At 27.3% G+C, this 19329-nt stretch overlaps 2 protein-coding genes across 2 annotated transcripts in view; one reads left to right on the forward strand and one right to left on the reverse strand.

The window, feature by feature from the left end:
• LOC136072099 (transmembrane prolyl 4-hydroxylase-like) overlaps positions 1-19105 on the forward strand; it is a 116997-nt gene extending 97892 nt beyond the window's left edge. Inside the window, exons 5-11 of the mRNA XM_065820391.1 lie at positions 3943-4016; positions 12844-12905; positions 13316-13516; positions 13740-13925; positions 14890-14980; positions 17810-17942; positions 18846-19105. Of these exons, the coding sequence (XP_065676463.1) occupies positions 3943-4016; positions 12844-12905; positions 13316-13516; positions 13740-13925; positions 14890-14980; positions 17810-17942; positions 18846-18994 (896 nt within the window). The 3' untranslated portion in view covers positions 18995-19105. The remainder of the gene's footprint in view (positions 1-3942; positions 4017-12843; positions 12906-13315; positions 13517-13739; positions 13926-14889; positions 14981-17809; positions 17943-18845) is intronic.
• Positions 4053-5390, reverse strand: LOC136092352 (uncharacterized). The gene is made up of 2 exons (XM_065820392.1): positions 5219-5390; positions 4053-5068 (listed from the first exon to the last, which is right to left on the reverse strand). Exon 2 carries the CDS (start codon positions 5054-5056, stop codon positions 4154-4156), a length of 903 nt encoding a protein of 300 aa, XP_065676464.1. The 5' UTR covers positions 5057-5068; positions 5219-5390; the 3' UTR covers positions 4053-4153.
• Positions 19106-19329: the final 224 nt, after the last annotated feature.

The following is a 19329-nucleotide window of genomic DNA, read 5'->3' on the forward strand; positions in this document are numbered from 1 at the left end:
AGTTTATTTTTTGGGCTGCTTTGACGGCTTTACGGAAATTCTTACGAGCAAAGAGGTATCGATTAAAGATAGAAGAGGTGGAGTCTTTTACGAATCCCGTTTCCCTCCATTTTTGAAGATAATGTGAAAGAATTTTTTTTACTTCGAGTTGACTCGGGAGTCCACCAGGATTTTGAATATGCAGATCGTTTATTTGACTTTAAGTGTTCTCTAAGAGCCCATGCTCCACTATTAGTAATAGTAGTATAGATTTCGGCAAGTTCACTTTCGAAATTACCAATAAGGTTAAGATTATTAAAACTGGTTTTTAAGTGATCCTTATATAAGTTTATAAAGTCTAGATTATTCCAGAGATATCTTGGAATGCTAAAATCCTTTGTTATTTTATTTATATTTTCTTGATAATACTGACCTTTTAGTCCAACTGAAATCGATAGCGGCAAGTGATCATTTACATTTTGAAAAAAAGGAGGAATAACGATGCATTTATATACTAGAAGAGATGTATGCTTTGAAATAGCTATATGATCAATATACGATGAGTTTGGTAATGTAAGATGTCGATAAGTAATTGCAGGACCATATCCTTTAGATACATTGACTAATTCTAATTCGTTTGATTCAATAAATTCAGATAAAATCAAAGAATAATTATTTCTCTTAGAGATAGTTCTTTCTAATAGATCGTATATTCCGTGCGGAAATGACTGGAAATCTTCAAGTATAGTTACTTCGCCATTACCCTTATGATTATAATTCCTTTAAGTATGTCTAATTGACTTTTGTATTTTTCCAATGATGTTTGATTGTTTCGTGAAGAGGTTAGATAAATGCCAACTAGAATAATGTCGATATAATTTTGTTGTGATTTTATTGCAAATATATTATCATCTTCGTCAAGAGATATGATATTTTGAAATTGATTTTTTCGTATAAAAAAGGCATTTCCACCAGAAGGTCGACCCAGTTCATGTTTATTTGCCTGGCTGAAATATAATGAGTGGAAATTTTTACAGATGTTTTTGATTATAGAATATTCCAGCTATGATACCCAGTGTTCGCAAATAAATGTTGTGTCAATTGAGAAATTATTAGGGTCTCAGTATATTTAATATTTGTTTCAAGTCCCTGACAATTAAATGTACTCAAACTAAGCGTTTTTAGAAGATTTTCTTCCTCCAATAAGTTATTTGAAGCCATTTTAATTAGGAATCTTTTTTCTGGTTCAAGTTAAACAAAATGTTGATCCACATTAGAAAATATGCGCCTTTTCCGAAACGGTTTAATAATGATATTATTATCCCATAATGAAGGGTTAAAATTTTATATTTTCCTGAAATACTTATAGAAACTCTATATGATCTATTAAATTCGTTTTCTCTGTTAAATGTAATTGATATAGGTGTGATACCTAATTCAGTTTCCATATGCCATTGAAGCTGTTCTTCGTTGATTTGGTTGCTTAAACCACCTATAAAAACTTCAAAATTACGAATTATTCGATTACCAGCAATAGTTTCATTTCCCGGAATTTTTGTTCCAAATATAGTCTCCAATAATTTATGCTTTTTATCGAAGGATAGAATAATTGTTTGGCGAGCAGGTTTATTATTTTTGCCGACTAAAATAAAACTATTTGGATTGTTATCAATATTTAAAAGTTTTTCTTTAAATCCAAATTTTGATTGTTTAGTTTTATCTGTGGTCTGTTGTTGTTGTTGAACCGCAACCTTTGCATATGTTCTGACATTATGTGATTGGCTTTCTGTATAATTATTTGCAATCGGTTTTCCACAAGGTTGTTGAAAAATATCTTTTGCAACATTTGCGGTGAATTTGAAATTTTTATTTTCACTTAGCGTGTGATAATTAAAAAGCTTATTTTTATATTGGGCATTATAATAAGATTTTACGTTTTCAATATTTGCATTTGATACTTTAGGGATATTTTTAAATAATTTACCGCAAGACCTATCGACGTTTTGTGTAGCTTCAATGATAGATTTTGAACGCGTGTTTTTATGATGTGGATTTGAACTACTATTTATGTTTTGACTTGGTTGATTTTTAAGAAATAAAGTTTATCGTTAGTTACTTTTAAGTCTTGAATAAGCTCATTTTATATAATTATCTTTTCTTTTAGCAATTTCTTTATTCTTACAAGAGATTAATGTCTTTGAAATCTCTTTGTGGAATTGATTTTCGCATAGAGTTATCGAAAAAATAATTATATCTTCTAAACATTTGGTTGTTTTTTTTACCGTTTACAAAGATTTTTATCCAATGGAGTATACAAAGCGTTTTATGGCTTTTTGCTCCCAGGCCTCCGCCATCGTTTTTGCGTCACGTTAGAAAGGAGGCGTGAACTTTCTGGTTAAATGCACTTCCGCGGTGCTCTGTGACAAGACCGTTAGGACTTCTTGGGGAACCTAAAAAATAAAAAGAAAATGAAAAAAATTAAAAATCTCAATTTTTTGCAAGGCCTCCTTATTTGGCATAGGTATAAACGTGTCCTATTTGGAACCTCAAAAAATCCTCCGGGCACCCATACACACATGCCACCCTTTATATACTGGCCCTAAGTAAGGCGTATTTCAGGCAACCCATTTTTTGAGTCGACGAAAAACAGGTTTTAGCAGGATCGTGGTTAATGGTTCCCCCCCCCCCCCCAACAACAACAACAAAAAACTGTCATTAGGGTCTCAAAATCTTTTAAATTTTACCGCTAGGTTTTGCTAAAATAAAAACTCCTTAAATTAGCAAAAGGATACAAAATTTGCTGCTTCTCCCCCTCCCTCCAATTAAGGGTATGGTTAACCTACCCTCGGCACTGGGTTTTAGCCTTTGTTTTCAATATTACTGATCTCGCGTAAGAGTTGTTTTTTACGGACTTACTAAAGTGGGGTGGGAAACGAAACAAGGTTACAATACGTGCAAAATGTCTGTTAATCATACGTAGCGAGACGTAGTGTTACGAAACTGTTACATAACATGTTTACAAAAAGGTTTCAAGAACCTGAAAAAAACGTCCGCCTAAAGGATAGTTTATTTTTATTTAATTCGTTATTAAAACAAAAAAAAGTACAATACGGACTTTTCCGGGATTTAAACTCCGGTCTCCGCACTTATGTCCTTCCCATTAACCTCTCGGCTAAGCACACTCGTTCACTACTTGTAATTTAACTGTATTAAAATCAATATTTATATATATTTAAATACATTTTTAAATTGCGTAAACAAAGGGCTTTGAGGTTGTATAAAGTATCTAAGGTAACCTCCACCTTTTTTTTTCAATAAACTTTTTTTTATTGAAAAAAAAAAGTTAGGGGGGGGGTTATGAAAACGTACGTACTTCTTTAGGGGTGGGGCTTAAAGTACGTATGGCAACAGGGGGAGGGGGTGGTTAAATTTCAAAATTTTTGGCGTACGTACTTTATGGACTACCCCTAAAGCCGTTGCAGTAAGCGTTGCTGAAAGAAATAAAACCACCTTGCTAAAACAAATCTAATTTTTAAGGTCTATTTGAATACAGAACTATATATTTTTAATAGCCGAAAGTTTATTTTTAATTATAATAATAAAAAAAACATTTAAAAAAATTTTTCAAACGTATTTCTTTTAATAAAGAGTTTTTTTTTTATTTAAATGTATTTAAATAAAATACATTTTTTCATTTGAAGAAACTGTAATCAAATATCAGGCAAAAGCTCAACGGAGAGATGACATTACGGCTCCAGACCTGTTGTAACTTGGCCTCCGTTAAATAATAATGGTTGATGAATTTGTTGCTAAACTTTGTTAACATATAATAAATCTTATAAAAAATAATACTGAAAAATCTTTGGAAAACATAATTATATAAATTTTATGTAGAATTATTGAGGACACCCTATGCAATAATTTCATAACCAATTTCTATAAATTTGACTTTTTTTTTTTAAGGGCAAGCCACAAACTCATTTGGAAACTGGTTACAGTGGGATTTAAATGGAGATAGTGTGGTATCAAAGAATGAGGTAAATGGCTTTTTAAAAAGATTATCAAAAGAAAAATTGTTTAATAATTGTAAATTTATTTTTCTAAAGTAAAACAAGAAAAAATTCTTTTGAATTTTATTTTTTTGACAAAAGACATTAGCACTACTAAGTGTCTATTAAGTGCGAACTGCTCCTTGTTTAGCATCGTATCCTATGGTTTCATAAGATGCTTTCTTAGAATTGCGAACGATTAAAATAACGATTCTTGCGACCAAAAACAGACATGAAAATACGAGTAGTACACAGTTGAAAACGGCGACAGGAGTATTTTTATTCCAAACACCAATATGAATGCCAGTAAATGCCCAGATTAACACAATGTAAGCTGTAAATGTGTAACCAGTGTAGGCGGTTAGTACAAAATTTTCTAAGATAAACCACGCTAAAATTAAAAACGCTAAGATTGAAAGACCAACAAGCGAAGCAGTTTGTGACTTGACTTCTAATTCGTATTTTAAAAAAATGCCAGTATTAATTAAAGATGCAACAGTGGTCCAAGTTCCATAGAATAAAATACCATTTTGAACGAGGATTCTATGAGCCCAAAGGTCCCATTTATTTTCGGTCAAGTTACTCTGAGTAGAGGTGAACTCATAAAAATCTGTAAATGCAAAGTACAATGTAAGATCCAAAAAAATTTGACCTATTACTAGAACTACGAAACTTCCCACTATTGACTTGACGCACCACACAAACAGCCAGACAGTTAGAGTAATGACAGCAAGGTTAAAGAAGACAAAAAATTTTGTCGATAAAATCTTGTTTGCGTTGCTATTGCGAAAGATAGTACTTATGGCATAAATTATCCACAATGCCTGGTATGTAAAAATAACCCCCCAGATACTAAAGGTTTTTGACTCAGGAGTGATCTCCAAAGAAAACTCGTTGGATATGTTGCCAACACTAGTAGGAAAAAGGTTGTTATCTCCAGCTCCAGCTAACCCGTTGAAAACAAGATGAATTATAAAAATGAGCGAGGTAAATATTATAGCAACTATTTGCTTCGTTCGTCTTGCCATTTCTTGATTTTTCTAAATATAAAGTCTGTTTATTTATGTTTACGCGTAATAATGGAAGATAAAAATTTTTAAGAAAGTTTGCTTTTATATTTAAAATAGTAGAAGACAAAAATTATAACAATTTATACAAAACAAAAGAATTTTAGTAAAAAAACGTTTTACCTTAAAAATTGAAGACTTATTTTATTCGTATAAAATTAGCAAGTTGCTTTTACAAAAACGTATTAAGGAACACCTCAGCGAAGTCAATAGAAAGTCAAACGTAAATAAACGCGCCTGTCGTCAAATTGTTCTCCACCTTTTAACTTAATCAAGAATTAATACGTTCTTTTTCATTTTACAGGAGAGTGTTTAATCTTTTTATGCCAATTGGTAGTCAAGTCGGAAGTCAACAGCGTTTCAACAGTAATCCTAGATCAATTATTTTTTTCTTCAAATTATTTGAGAGAAAAATAATAATATCTTTTGTAGGCCGGTAGTTATGAATCATCTTAAAACATTACTTATGTTGTTTAAATACAAAGGGAATTTATTTATCTACTCTCATGCCATAAATTATTTCTCTTGTTAAAATTTTAACAACTAAAATTTTTTTCAATTTTAATATTAATAAAATGTATTATTTTAAAACCATTTATAATGTAAAGAATGTTATAGATTAAAAATTTCTAAAAAATGCAAAAGCTAGTGTTCCCAGCAGGAATAGTACGGGCGGTGGTAAGGAAGAGTTTTTTTCTTACCAATTTTTTCCGAAAGTGTATATCTTTGAAAACAAGATATTAGTTTTTCTCTCTTTTATATGATTTTCCTTCCCCATATATAGTATAATTGGTTAGCTTCACAAGAGGTACTTTTTTTTGTGAACTAAAATAAAACTTTAGTCTATTTTAATATTTTAATTGCCAAAATCAATATATAACATAAGTTGTATTATGATTTTATAGAACTTTAAAATTTACTTTTAAGTTATACAACTTAACGTATAAGTCGTTAGAAGTCAAGCACAACGAAATAAAATCGGCATATTTTTATTAAGATTTTTTGAAGAAAAACCTGACAAGTTTTTTTTTTTTAATTTTGTTTTTTTGTTTTCAGAAAAACACTTAGCCAATAGGAAAAAAAATTTACCATCGCAATTTATAAAGAATTATTACATGACCTGGGCTTGAAAAAGTTTCTGTTAATCTTATCACCAAACCTCGATAATGTTATCTTGTATTTTTTCTCTGAGAATTTTATCATCTAAAAAACTATTAATTTGTGTTTGCTTAACATTTGCGTAACAATTCAAAGTTCTAATGGCTTTAAGTTTGCGGATTTTGAGTTGTTTATTTCTGTAAACATTTCTAGTCGTTATTTTTTTAAACAAATTTCAGAAACTGTAAATATATTATTATTACTCGACAACAAAAATAATTGGGGGATTTCAGAACTATTTTTGAATTTTTAGAGTATTAAAATTATTTGAATGATTATTTGATTAAATTTTTATCAATATTTAATCTGAAAATGCTTTTGTTCAAACTTAAGTCAATTTATTTGTTTATGCTATACAAGTAACAAATAATGAAGAGTCTATTTATATGTTACGTGATTTCATCCCTTTTTTAAGTCGGAGATTGCATTAAAAACCTTTCTTTAATTATATTTTGAACTTTTTTTTACGTTAAAACGTGATAAGAATTAAGGTTATTTACATAATAACTATGTATATATATATATATATATATATATATATATATATATATATATATATATATGTATATATATATATATATATATAAATATATATATATATATATATATACATATATATAAATATATGTATATATATATATATATATAGATATATGTATATATATATATTTATATATAAATTAATTTAGTGTATTTTGAAAATAGAGTGCTCTATGTTCATATAGAACAGAGCAATAATAAATTAGTAAAAAACACTTATCTAACTTTTATCTTCTACTTTAACTTTCACCATTGCTGGATCATCAGGAAGAGTACTCTTCCTGATGATCCAGCAATGGTGAAAGTTAAAGTAGAAGATAAAAGTTAGATAAGTGTTTTTTACTAATTTATATATATATATATATATATATATATATATATATATATATATATATATATATATATATATATATATATATATATATATATATATATATTATATATATATATATATATATATACATAGTTATTATGTAAATAACCTTAATCCTTATCACGTTTTAACGTAAAAAAAAAAAAATATATATATATATGTATATATATATATATATATATATATATATATATATATATATATATATATATATATATATATATATATATATATACGTTCTTGGTTTAATTTTGTACTTGGGTAACAACATTAATATTGTTGAATAACACGGCCTCTAACCGAAAATGGGACTGCGGCCTTGTTTTGACATTGACTTATTTATGTACACGGTACACTTATTTACAATAATTTATATAAGTAACGAGAATTAAAATGTTTTGTTTTTATTAAAACTTTATAAAATATTGAATCAAAACAGCGTCATTAAACACACCCGATTGAAGTAAAAGATTTAGAAATATTTTTAATAAGCCGCTAAAAGATTATTACTATATTGTTATATTTGCAATTTCGTTTTATTTAAAGTAAAATATCGATTAAGATCATAGATTATCAATAATATTTACTATGTTATTTTTTTATCTATTAAATCAGAAGTCCGAGATCATCAAACATTTTAATGAAAACGTCGAAACCTCTTCATTCTTCGAGATGTTGGAAGTAAAAAGTTTGAGATTTGTTTTTAAGGTTTTTTATTGAAAAAAAAACTTGAAAAAGCTGCAGGACTATGATTTAAGATTATTTCGATTTGAGTTAAGTAATTTCCGGTTATTTATGTCAAATAAGTCCTCATAATTTGTGGCAAAATATTCTCGTCACGAAGATATTTGCCTAAAATATTGTGTTTTTTTTAGTTTTTTGTTGCTTATTACATTTTAAAAAGAATTATGGTATAAAATATAAATTAAAAAAATATAATAAAAGTTTAAATGATGTTGAAACACGAAGGAAACTGAAAAATCTTGTCGTCTAGAACCGCTAAAAAGTTTACGAGTTAAAACTTCGTATTAATAAGATTTTCACTAAATTAAGAAGAAATTCGTCATAAGAAATTTTCTATAGGAGTATTATTTATTATATTATTGAGTATTTATTATACTTGAAGATAAAAAACAATTTAGAATTAAAAACCAAACCAAAATAAAAAAAACGTAGAAATTTAAAAGAGACTAAAAGAATAATTTTTTATTAGATATTGAAATATCTAATAAAAAATGACTTTTTTTAAATTTTTGTTTCAAAGTGTTATGGCTTAACTCTAGAGAAAAGTCAAAGTTTGCCGAAATTATTTTATTCTAAAGTAAAGCTCCTCGAAACGAAATGCAATATTTTCCAAGATTAAAATAGTTTTGTACATTAAATTAAGTTTTTTTTTTGGTAAACAAATACGAAAAAGTACAAAAGTAGCGAAGTAGAAAAAGTATCCCCTAAAGAATACATTGTTACTTCATTAAAACATAAAGCAAATAACATTAATATTAAACATTAGGCAATATCATTTGGCTCATATATATTAAAAAATTTTAATTAATAGAGACTTGGTATGAGTAAATCCATTCTTAAAATTAATAAGATGAGCAATAAGTTTTTGTTGAAGATAGAAAAGTTCAAGTTTGTTTTTACTAGCAAGTTCAGAATTTATGTGACAATAAATGAGCGAATAATATAGTTATAGCAAAGTTTATTTACTAAGAAAACTCTTTGCTTTGTATAATTGTTAAAGCCTGGAAACAAAAGAATTCGCCCACTCAAAAATGGGCACCTTAAGCGAAAATTGAAATATTTTCAAAAATTATTATGCTGGATCCAAAATTTTTGCGAATAAACAGTTTTTAGGGATTCCTACTCATCATTCACTTAGATATTTGGGCATCCGAAATATTTTCTTAAAAACACAGAGGTTTTAAAAAAGTAGTGAAATTGCTCATATTACCCAAATCACTTGGTAATATGAACGCTTTTTTTTGAATTTTCAGATTTTTTGAATTAAAATTACAGAAACATATTTAGTTTTGTTAAAATATTAAAAAAAATTTCTATCTTTTGTTTTTATTCAAAAAGCAACTAAAACCAGTGCTAGGACTTTAAACTAGATAATTTCAATGAAAAACACTGGGTTATTTGAGCATGCTCATATAACACAAAAATGGGTTTTTTAAATAAAGTTAAAACTAAATGTTTTTATGTTTCTAATATTTGCATTGTTTTTCAAAACCAAAATTTCGCGCCACAGGTTTATTCATGCGTGATGATATTGTTTTAACAACGCAAAAAATTTAACAGCGTTTTAATTAAATGATAGCAAATTACTACATATAAACTTACGCTAACGGTACTGCTTCCTGTTATCACCACATAAAGTCGATTCAAAAAATACAAAACAACTTTAACTTCACTGCTTACATCTAAGAAATCTTTAAGTATGCTCATGTTACAAAGGTGCTCATATTAACCTAATCTACCTTAATAGATTTAAAATTATATATATAAAAAAAAAAGTATATTTGCTGGAGGTTATATTTATTAAATTTTAAGCCTCCTTATTTTGAAGAGGTTACATGGTAATAAATTCCGTATAATTTTTTTATAAAGTTTCTGTAAAAGTAAACTGAGAGTATTGTAAGGAAATATTTTTTGAAACCAATTCCCCGTTTTTAGATTATTTTGTTCCCAAAATCTAATTATTGAAACTTTTGGAAAAAACTTGACATAAGAATGAACATACTAAACTTTTTTTGGTTTACACTATGTCTGTAAGTTATTGTAAGTTGAACACCAAATAAACCTAAATACATCACTGAACTGCTCAAACTGCAAAAACGCCGAGTAGATAAAGCAAAGGCGCAGTTCATGGTCTGTTTTTTACTCATTTTTTACAAATGTGTAATTAATTTTATTAGGAATAAATTTTGCAGAAATTAGGCAGCGTTGTAATACAGTTTCTTTTTTTCCTAGGGAATGGTAAAATAAAAACTACGATTAATTTTACTTTAAACATTTATAAAGCATAATATTTATAAATTTTCATATATTTAAAAGTTTAACAAAATATTTATTAATTTTTTAATTAACTATAATACAATTATAAATATGTAAAGATTCTCCAAATAGTGAGTTCGTGTATAATTCCAGGTGGTCAGGCTCTATTTGCAGTTTTTTTTTAAGTGCGTTATTTTTTTTACAACTTTTTAATGATTCATCACTACACACTAGATTTACAATCTAAACAGTATAATATATATCATAACTAAATAATAAATAATCACAATAGATAGCATAACATAATATCACATAATATAACATAATGATAGAAAACTGACAATGTTTTATTCAAAAAATAGTTATGTTTTTTTTAAATATAAGTATGTTGTTGTAAAGGAAACTCACAGAAGACGAGGAAGTCTTATTAACGAGTACCTCTTTAAATAGTTAAATAAAAAATAGTTTTTAATAAAATATAGTCATCAATGGTTAAATAAGATATAGTGGTACACATAAATACTTTAGTTGATGACTCCCCATAGTTAAATAAAGCTAGTCGTCTTCAGTGGTAGTAATATTGTTGTTTTATTTTTTTTTTATTATTTTTTTTTCTTTCTGTTTAACATAGTATAATAATTTTTACAATGCTCGTTTAAATATATATAAAATAAATTCTGTTACAAGAGTATACACTAGTATTACAATAAAATAAGGTTAAAGCAGATAGGAACTCAAAGAAGATAAGGATAACATTACGTTATCGCAGTCTTTTCATAGAGTCCCTTGATTTTTACGAAAAATATTAACTATTTTTTCTAATATGTAAAAATTTTAGTTTGGTAGGACACTTGTACTTATCAAGTTTTTTTTTTAGTTTGATAGAGAATTTTTTTAAATATTTTTCATAAGGAGTCGTCCGTAAATAACGTCACGCTTCAAAGGAGGGGGAGGGGGCTTGGTGGTTTTGTGACGACTCATACAAAACTTGCTTCTTAAGTATTACAATTTTGTGACGAGGGGGGGGGGGGGGGGAAGGATGTCAAAAACGGTCAAAAACTGCGTGACGTAATTTATAGACAACCATTAACTCAAAATTTATGCTTTTTAATGCTGACTCAGCAGTTTAAACTCAAAAGTTTATTTTCATACATTTTATAAACATACTCATTGATCGTTTTAATAATTGTTGATTGGTTGGATAATGTGATTCTGATTGACATTTATCAGATTTACTAAAAAATGGTACTTCGATTCTTGGTGGTTCTGTATAAATTTTTTATTTGTAGTGGTCTTAACAGCTCTCTAAATTTGCGTTCCAATCTAACAAGGGCAGTCCATTTGTGCTCCTAGCTAACAAGGGCAGTCAATTTGCGTTCCTAGCTAAAAAAGGGCAGTCAAGGTCAATGAAACTAAAACTAGTTTAAGATGAACAAAATCTCTTCTCTTTCAAGAGGGGCTTTTGCTTATCTTATAGTAGTCTTTTTAAAGTTTTATTTAAAGCAAATAAAACCGTGCTCTGTGAATAGAGTTGAGTTCCGTAAAATAGGTAAATCCTAATAATACCATGACAATAATTTACCAGTAAATTTGCCAGTAAATTATTACTACCGCAATCAACCATATTATGAAGCATCTTAATGATTACACGCTTGATTGCCACATGTATTGTTTGCAATAATAATATTTTCTCGCTAAATCCATCAAGTTACCCTTAAGTGAGCTTACCTCTATTTATGAAAGTCTCCTACATATCCTTGGAGCCTTAAATATTTATAAACTTTATCTACACTAAGAATGATGTTTTATGATTAAAATAAAGCTAGTAAAATATTCAAAAATATTCCAATAATGCTAAAGGAAATGACCATAAATACTTCCCTGATGCTTGCACAACAGCTTTGTTGTTCAAAAATATTAAATTTAATTTAGTATTGTAGCTATACGTATAAATTTTTGTGCAGATATTGTTGACCTAGATCTAGATACATTTAAAAGTAAATCTAAAGCGACCTTTTTTAATTATTGATATTAACATTAGATTATAAATGTTTTTTCAGTTAAACTTCAGGAAAAAAATTTTTTGTATAAATTTGTTAAGTTGAGTGATGGTATATTATCTCCTAAATGTTTTTAATTAAGACTTCATGGTACTATTATCTCCTAAATGTTTTTAATTAAGACTTAATGGTTCAATTGTCTAATGATTATTTAACTATTTTACGCAAATGTTAGCATCATATCAATTTTATGAATTAATCCTCAGAGGTTTTGGGGTTTCTCAAGGTTTTCAACGGTTTGGGGATCTCTCAAGGTTCTCAGAGGATTGGGGGTCAATCAAGGTTTTCAAAGATTTGAGGGATCTCTCAAGGCTCTCAGTAGTTTAAGAGACCCTACCCCCTTTCTTTCCCTTTTCTCCTTCAAGATTCTACTTGATAAAATAAAAATATTTAACAACAGTTTTTTTTGTTAGCAGACAAATGTTTACTGCAGTTGATGAACTTTTTGTTCATGCAAAAAACTAAGACCAGAAAGACCAAATTTCATTTTGTTTTGCAAAAAACTAAGACCAGAAAGACCAAAACAAAGTTGCTCGACTTTTTTACAACACTTTTAAAACTATAGGAAACCAAACTTATGTTTGCAGGTTAAAAATATTTGTAATTTTTAAATTCAGGTGATTACTATGGCTCAACGACAGCTAAAGTTGTATTTAAACTCAACTGATGTAGATGAAATGTAAGTCTTTTATATCATTTATAGTAATTTACAAACAAAATTAAATTACATCAATAAAAAAAACATTTCTGAAATAGCAAATTATTATGGTGAAAAAACAGACAAAGTATCTGCACCCAACGCAAACCAAACACAAACACTAACCAAACGTAACCACAAGCAATTGCAATTTCAGTAATCGCAATTTATAGAATTTGCAGCTTTCGGGTTTTATAAGAGCTTATTTAATTAACTAGTTCAAAGTTACTTTCAACAATAGTTTTTAAAATACACAAACTCAAACACACACACTCACACAAACACACACACACACACACACATACATATATATATATATATATATATATATATATATATATATATATATATATATATATATATATATATATATATATATATATTTCACATAGTTTTGCTGCTCTAAAGATGACGGAACTTGATGATGGGCTAATAACAATAGATGAGTTTGAAAAAATGAATACTGCAGGTATTGCTGAATATATGAAAGATTTAAGGGAACAACACCCAAGGTTTCGAGATCGATTTAGTGACCAAATTTGGTTAAAGCAGGATGATATGAGCGATAGTGTTATGAAAAGATTACGAGAGAAGTATGATAAATAGAATGTTATAAAGATGAAGAGTATTAATAAATAAAAATTGTTAATTATTATTAGTAAAATTAATTTATTATTATTAGGTTATTATTATTGTAAGAAAGAAGCTAATGAAAATGTTATTGAGACAATAATTTTTACGCTTCAAAGTTTTAATAATGACGATATTTTATAAATAAGTTTAGACTTTATTTGCATATATTACTTTTTTTATCAGGGTAACAAAACTAACGAATCTTCCTGCATATATCATAGCTGGGGGAGAACCATTACAGGTTGTAAGATACAAACCTTTTGGTCATTATCATGCCCATTTCGATGCGCAATCGCGTTCAGAATATCCTGACTATCCTTGTTGTCATTTAGATTTAGCATCTCAACCTTTCAAGTGCCGATTATGCAGGTTATTTTTTATGTTTTTGAGATATATCTTTTTTCTAACCTTTTAGCCAAAAAATTTGAAAAAAGTTTTACCTAAAAAAGTCGAAAAAAGTTTTAAAATAACTTAATTATAAAATTAAATATATAAACTTAAATGTATGAAATTTTAACATTTACAATGATACAGATATAAAAACTTTTGCTATCGAGTGTACCCGATAAATGCGTAAATAAACACGAATAACACGATAATGCAATTTTGAACATAAAAATATTAATTTTCTATGTGGGTTATACTAAAACAAACATAAAAGTAATTTTAGTAATAACATCAAAGAGTATTTTAACTTGATGGAGCCAGAATTTTCTTGTTTTCCAGATTTATAATTCAATTTTTTGATTACCTAACAAATTTCACCATTATGTAAAAAATGTGATAAGCAAAATTGTTTTGCAATAAGTTTTTTAAACAGCAATATAGTTGCCTGTGGCAACTAAAACAAACCGTGAGCGTTAACGACCATAATAACAGCGCAAAGGTCAGAAATAATAACAACAAAAAATATTTGAACAAAACAACTAATGAAGATGGTATTTAAGTGATTTTTAGATAAAAAATTTAATATTTAATTAAAGTAAATTAAAAGTTTGGACGTGTATTTTAGACAATCCACTTTATAAGTCCATAAAAAACGAGTCACGCGAAATAACTGTTAACGAAAGCCATACTCTAACCCTGATTCTAAGTGTCCTTACACTTAATTTGTTTTATATCAAGGTCAGGGTTTGGTAACCGTCTGGTTTTTAATAAGACTCGTTTTGCGTATGGTTAATTTTTGCGGAGTTATATACTCCCTCTTCATTCATAGATGAAACATTTGTATTGTTTATTCACAACGTATCAACGTTTTACTTTTTTACTTAATTTTTTTTTTTTTTTTTTTGTATTTACTTTTCTGTATCACAGTTTTGTATTAATCTTATAGATTCATCACAGTTCTGTATTATTTGAACGATGTTGAAGAAGGAGGGGAAACGGCATTTCCTGTTGCAGATAAAGAAAACTACAGTCATGACGTATGCACTAAATTTTCTATTTTAACTTTTAATTGCTATAATATGCATTAACTTGTTTTGCTATAAAATATATGCTGAAGTAGCGTAGAAAAAGTTTAAAATAAAACGTTCAAAAATAATTCTTTAAAAAAAAATTAAATTTTAGCAATTATTACCAGAACGTTTTTAAAATTTTAACTTCATCATTATAGATAAGGCCTAAAATAACATAACTATACAGCGTGCAAAATAAAATAATGCATAAAATAACATTATTATGCAGAGTGCAAAGTTTGCGTGCACACACGAAAAATTACATTTTTAATTTTGGCGAATATTACTACATCAGGTAAATTTTCAACATAAAATAGTAATAAAGAATGAACTATTAAATAACAATAAAAGATGAATGAAATATCAATAGCAAATATTATTAGGATTTTGAAAAAGGTTTAAATCTTTTGTACAATGGAAATTTAAGAAAAATGTAATAAAAAAGCTTGTGAAAAAAAAAAAAATCTCAAGTCAATTAAATTTCATGAAAATTAGAATTAGGCTTTAAATTACTATCAAATGGAATCACTCTTTGGTCATGAAAATCATTGAATTTTGGGTCTCTTCTCTTGTAATATATCTCAAGCGCTCATTGTAGTTCTTTTGTCAAAAATATACCACTATCGGATATAATTAAATCGGATTCAAGAATATTTAGTATAATTAGCGTATTAAAAATCTAAGTTTTGCTAACTCCAAAGTAGTTATTTTATTATTCTTTTAAAATAGTAGGTTAGTGCTTGTTTTAAATGCACATATATTGAGTTTTTAATATTGCATATTTTTCAAAGCTATATAAAAAAATTTTTCGTTTTTTGAAAATATTTTTTAGTTTATAATAACGCCAAATGTATATAAATATGTTTACTATTTCTTCTAATTTTTTTTTTTTAATTTTTTTTTTGCCGATTTTAAAAGACAGACAGATTTATCTCTCTCTCTCGATCCTAAACTCTAAAGACATGAGTTTTGTTAAACATAGTTGCTAAGCAGAGAAGCAGATTGAGCGTAACTTCCATAGCTGTAAGCTGGATTTAAATTTTGAACCCCTTGTGAACTGAGGGTTCTACCACTAGACACATGCTAAACTATCTAAGGATCATACATCTAAGGAATGTACGTGTACGGAAATTAAAAGGCGGAGTAAACTTGGCGGGTTAAATAGAAAATTCTTACAATTTCACAACCAAACAATGCAACTTATGACTTATGATATTGAACGTCTTTTTAAAGTATCGAACGTCTTTTTAACGCCTTTTGAACGTTTTGGACGTCTTTTGAACGTTTAAAAGATGTCTTTCTTTGGTCCGGTGCCCACTGGGCAAAAAAAACAATGTTTTGTGAAGTTTGTTTATATTTAAATTTTATTAAAAATAAAAAAGCTGTAGAGAACTTTAAGTGAGAAATAACTATAGCAACAGAAGTAGGAGTGTAGATGTCTGAAAATAAACTAACATTTAAACAATTTAACATTCAAACAGATTGACTGGAAGAGTGTGATCATTAGATTGAAGAGAAAAATATTTTACTTTAAAAATATATTTGGAAATAGATATGCCTTGTCCTTCGGAGAGGTAATCAAACCAGAAGCAGATTTTGATATTTAGCAGTGGATTAAGGTCCATATTTTTCAGTAAATTTTATTATGTAGCATCTTTAAAATCAAATATATTGTGTTTTAATTGTATTATTTTGTTAACACTATTGGTGAGAAAGACTTTATTGCCTATCTTGCATAACTTCCCATTGGATACGAGACGCAAACAAAAGATTCAAAAGTTCCGAACATCTGTTGAATGTCTTTAGAAGGTTTTGGACATCATTTGAACGTTCAAAGGCGTCTTTTTTTGGTCCGGTGTCCACTGGGTATAAAAATAAAACAAAAATAAAATAAAATAAAAATAAAATATAACTTGGATAACTAAGATAACTAACTTGGGTAATTAAAAAAAAAAATTTTTTCTCAATTTGTTAATTGAGAAAGCAATTTATATATTAGTTGGGACAATAAGAATCTCATGTGAAATTATGTGTAATTACCTACCCTATTAGTTTCGGGTTAAAAACTCTCATAAGAATGCAATATGGGATAATCCAGAAGGATCCAGGAGGGATCTGTATGAGACAAAACTACTTTTTCATTGAGTGAATGAAAAATATGTAAAAATATTTTACAAAAACTACAACTTAATAAATAAATAAACAAAATGGTTTCTAAGTGTAAATGTAAAAGTATATTTTTTCTTACAATAAAGTTTTATTTGAACGTTTCAAAGTTTTGAAAGCGAATTGTCATGTAGGTCAGAATGATGTATAATATATTGGTTGTAAGTTAAGCAATAAGTAAACAATAATCTCTTAGCGTTCAAAAGTTATGATCTTATAACATTTGTAGCCCCCTCAAATTGAGGATGGTCTTAACTTTATACAATTATAATTTTTGAACGCTCAGGGATTATAGTATAAAATTTAAAGTTTATTGATGAATATAAATTTATTAAAGAATAGTAAATAAAACATTTTAATAAGCTTGTTGCTCTCACGTTTGGGGCAGTTGTGGCCAAAATTTAGGGCTTTTTTGTTCCCAGGCTTCAATCATCGCAATTTTTTGTAAAGCATTCTTATTTGACAAAAGTAAAAACAATGTTTGAAGTTTGTTCCGTATCCGGAGGTTAGCTCAAACATCTCAAAAATCCCAAACATCAAAAAATGCTGGATCCGCCCATAATATTCTTTATATATTTTATTACATATAACTTCAATTTTATCTTAGAAATTTAATTTTATTTCTATTAGGAGTTTAAAAAACGTAAAAATGGAGATCTTTATAACTTGAGTGAACATTGCTATAATGCATCTCTTGTTGTAAAATCGAAAAAAGGCAGAGCAGTGTTTTGGTACAATCATCACTTAGAGGATGGCTGGTTAGGTGAGTTTAATTTAATTGCTAATTTTTTTTTTTTTAAATGTTTCTTAATATTTTTTTTCGTAACTTAAATTCATCGCCATAATTTACTTTTGTTGTACATTTTTTATAATCATTTTTGAAATATATTTATGAAATATTTTATAATGTTTTTGTAAGGTACCTTAATTCCCATTTCAGTGTCGTTTATTTATAATATTCATTTCTTAAATTTCTAAAAACAGTTTATTATTGAGTTACTGCAATTGCAAACAGACAAACTAATTATATATTTTAAAAGAATTATGCAATATAAGGTGTTACAAGATGTAAACTTCCTAGTTTATCACTTTATGTCTCTTATAAACGTGGTATGTAGTTTAAACTACAAATGCTAATTTTTTAATAAAAAAATATTTATAACTGGACGTTTATGAGTTGAGAAGAATTGTTTAATTATAAAGTAATAAATAATAAACTTTAATATTTTAACTAAGTTCCGATTGCATTGAGAATCATGGTTTAAAATATTAAACTTAACAACGCAATTATTATTTTAATGTGAAAGTAAAATGGTCAAGAAACAATAAAAATAATAATAATAATTAAAACAATCTACTTTTTAAATCTTTTAAAAAGTAGATTGTTTAGATAAATATAAAAGATGTTAAAAGTATTAACTCAGATTTTTTAAGATTAAAAAAAAATTAAATAACAAACTTTTTGTTAGCGAAATTTTTCTTCCTTTTTTAAAAAAATCGCTTTTTGTATTTATTTAACCTAATTACTTAATGATTAAGTTTTAAGGTGCAAAACTCCGTACTTTTTAACTGAATTAACTGTTGTTGTTTTTTTAAATGCATATAAAAGTATTCATTTTTGGAGGTTGGCACGTTATTTTTAATTAGATTTATAAAATATTTATAGGAGAAATGGATTGGTATTCACTTCACGGCGGATGTGATATTCGAAAAGGAATAAAATGGATTGCAAACAATTGGATTGTTGGTCCACCACGCGAGGTTGCTCATATGGATAGTTTATATTACTTACTTAACACGCCAGAAGCTCATTAATAATTTTTTTATCAATTTAGTTTTTGTAGAAGTCGGAATTTTATAAATTGCCGTAATTGTATTTAATTTAACATTAATTATTATTTTTAGTTATTATTTATTTATTTTTAATTTTCGACTTTTTTTTTTCACTATTAATTATAAGCATGTCTCGCTTATAATATACGTTTGGAACAAAACCACTAAAACTGAAAAAGGCTATCGTAGTATAGTATATACTATAGTATTATACAAAATATTGATAAAAGTATTTTTTAATAGTATTTTGAACCGCGCAGCAGCCTTTTTTGAACCGTACTGTAGTTTTTTTATTGAAAAACTTGAACCAGTTTTAA

Source organism: Hydra vulgaris, chromosome 15 (genome assembly GCF_038396675.1).
Source record: "Hydra vulgaris chromosome 15, alternate assembly HydraT2T_AEP".
Classification (NCBI taxonomy): domain Eukaryota; kingdom Metazoa; phylum Cnidaria; class Hydrozoa; order Anthoathecata; family Hydridae; genus Hydra; species Hydra vulgaris.

Coding starts and splice junctions, on each gene's coding strand:
- LOC136092352 (XM_065820392.1), bottom strand. CDS start 5,056: ATGGCAAGACGAACGAAGCAAATAGTTGCTATAATATTTACCTCGCTC.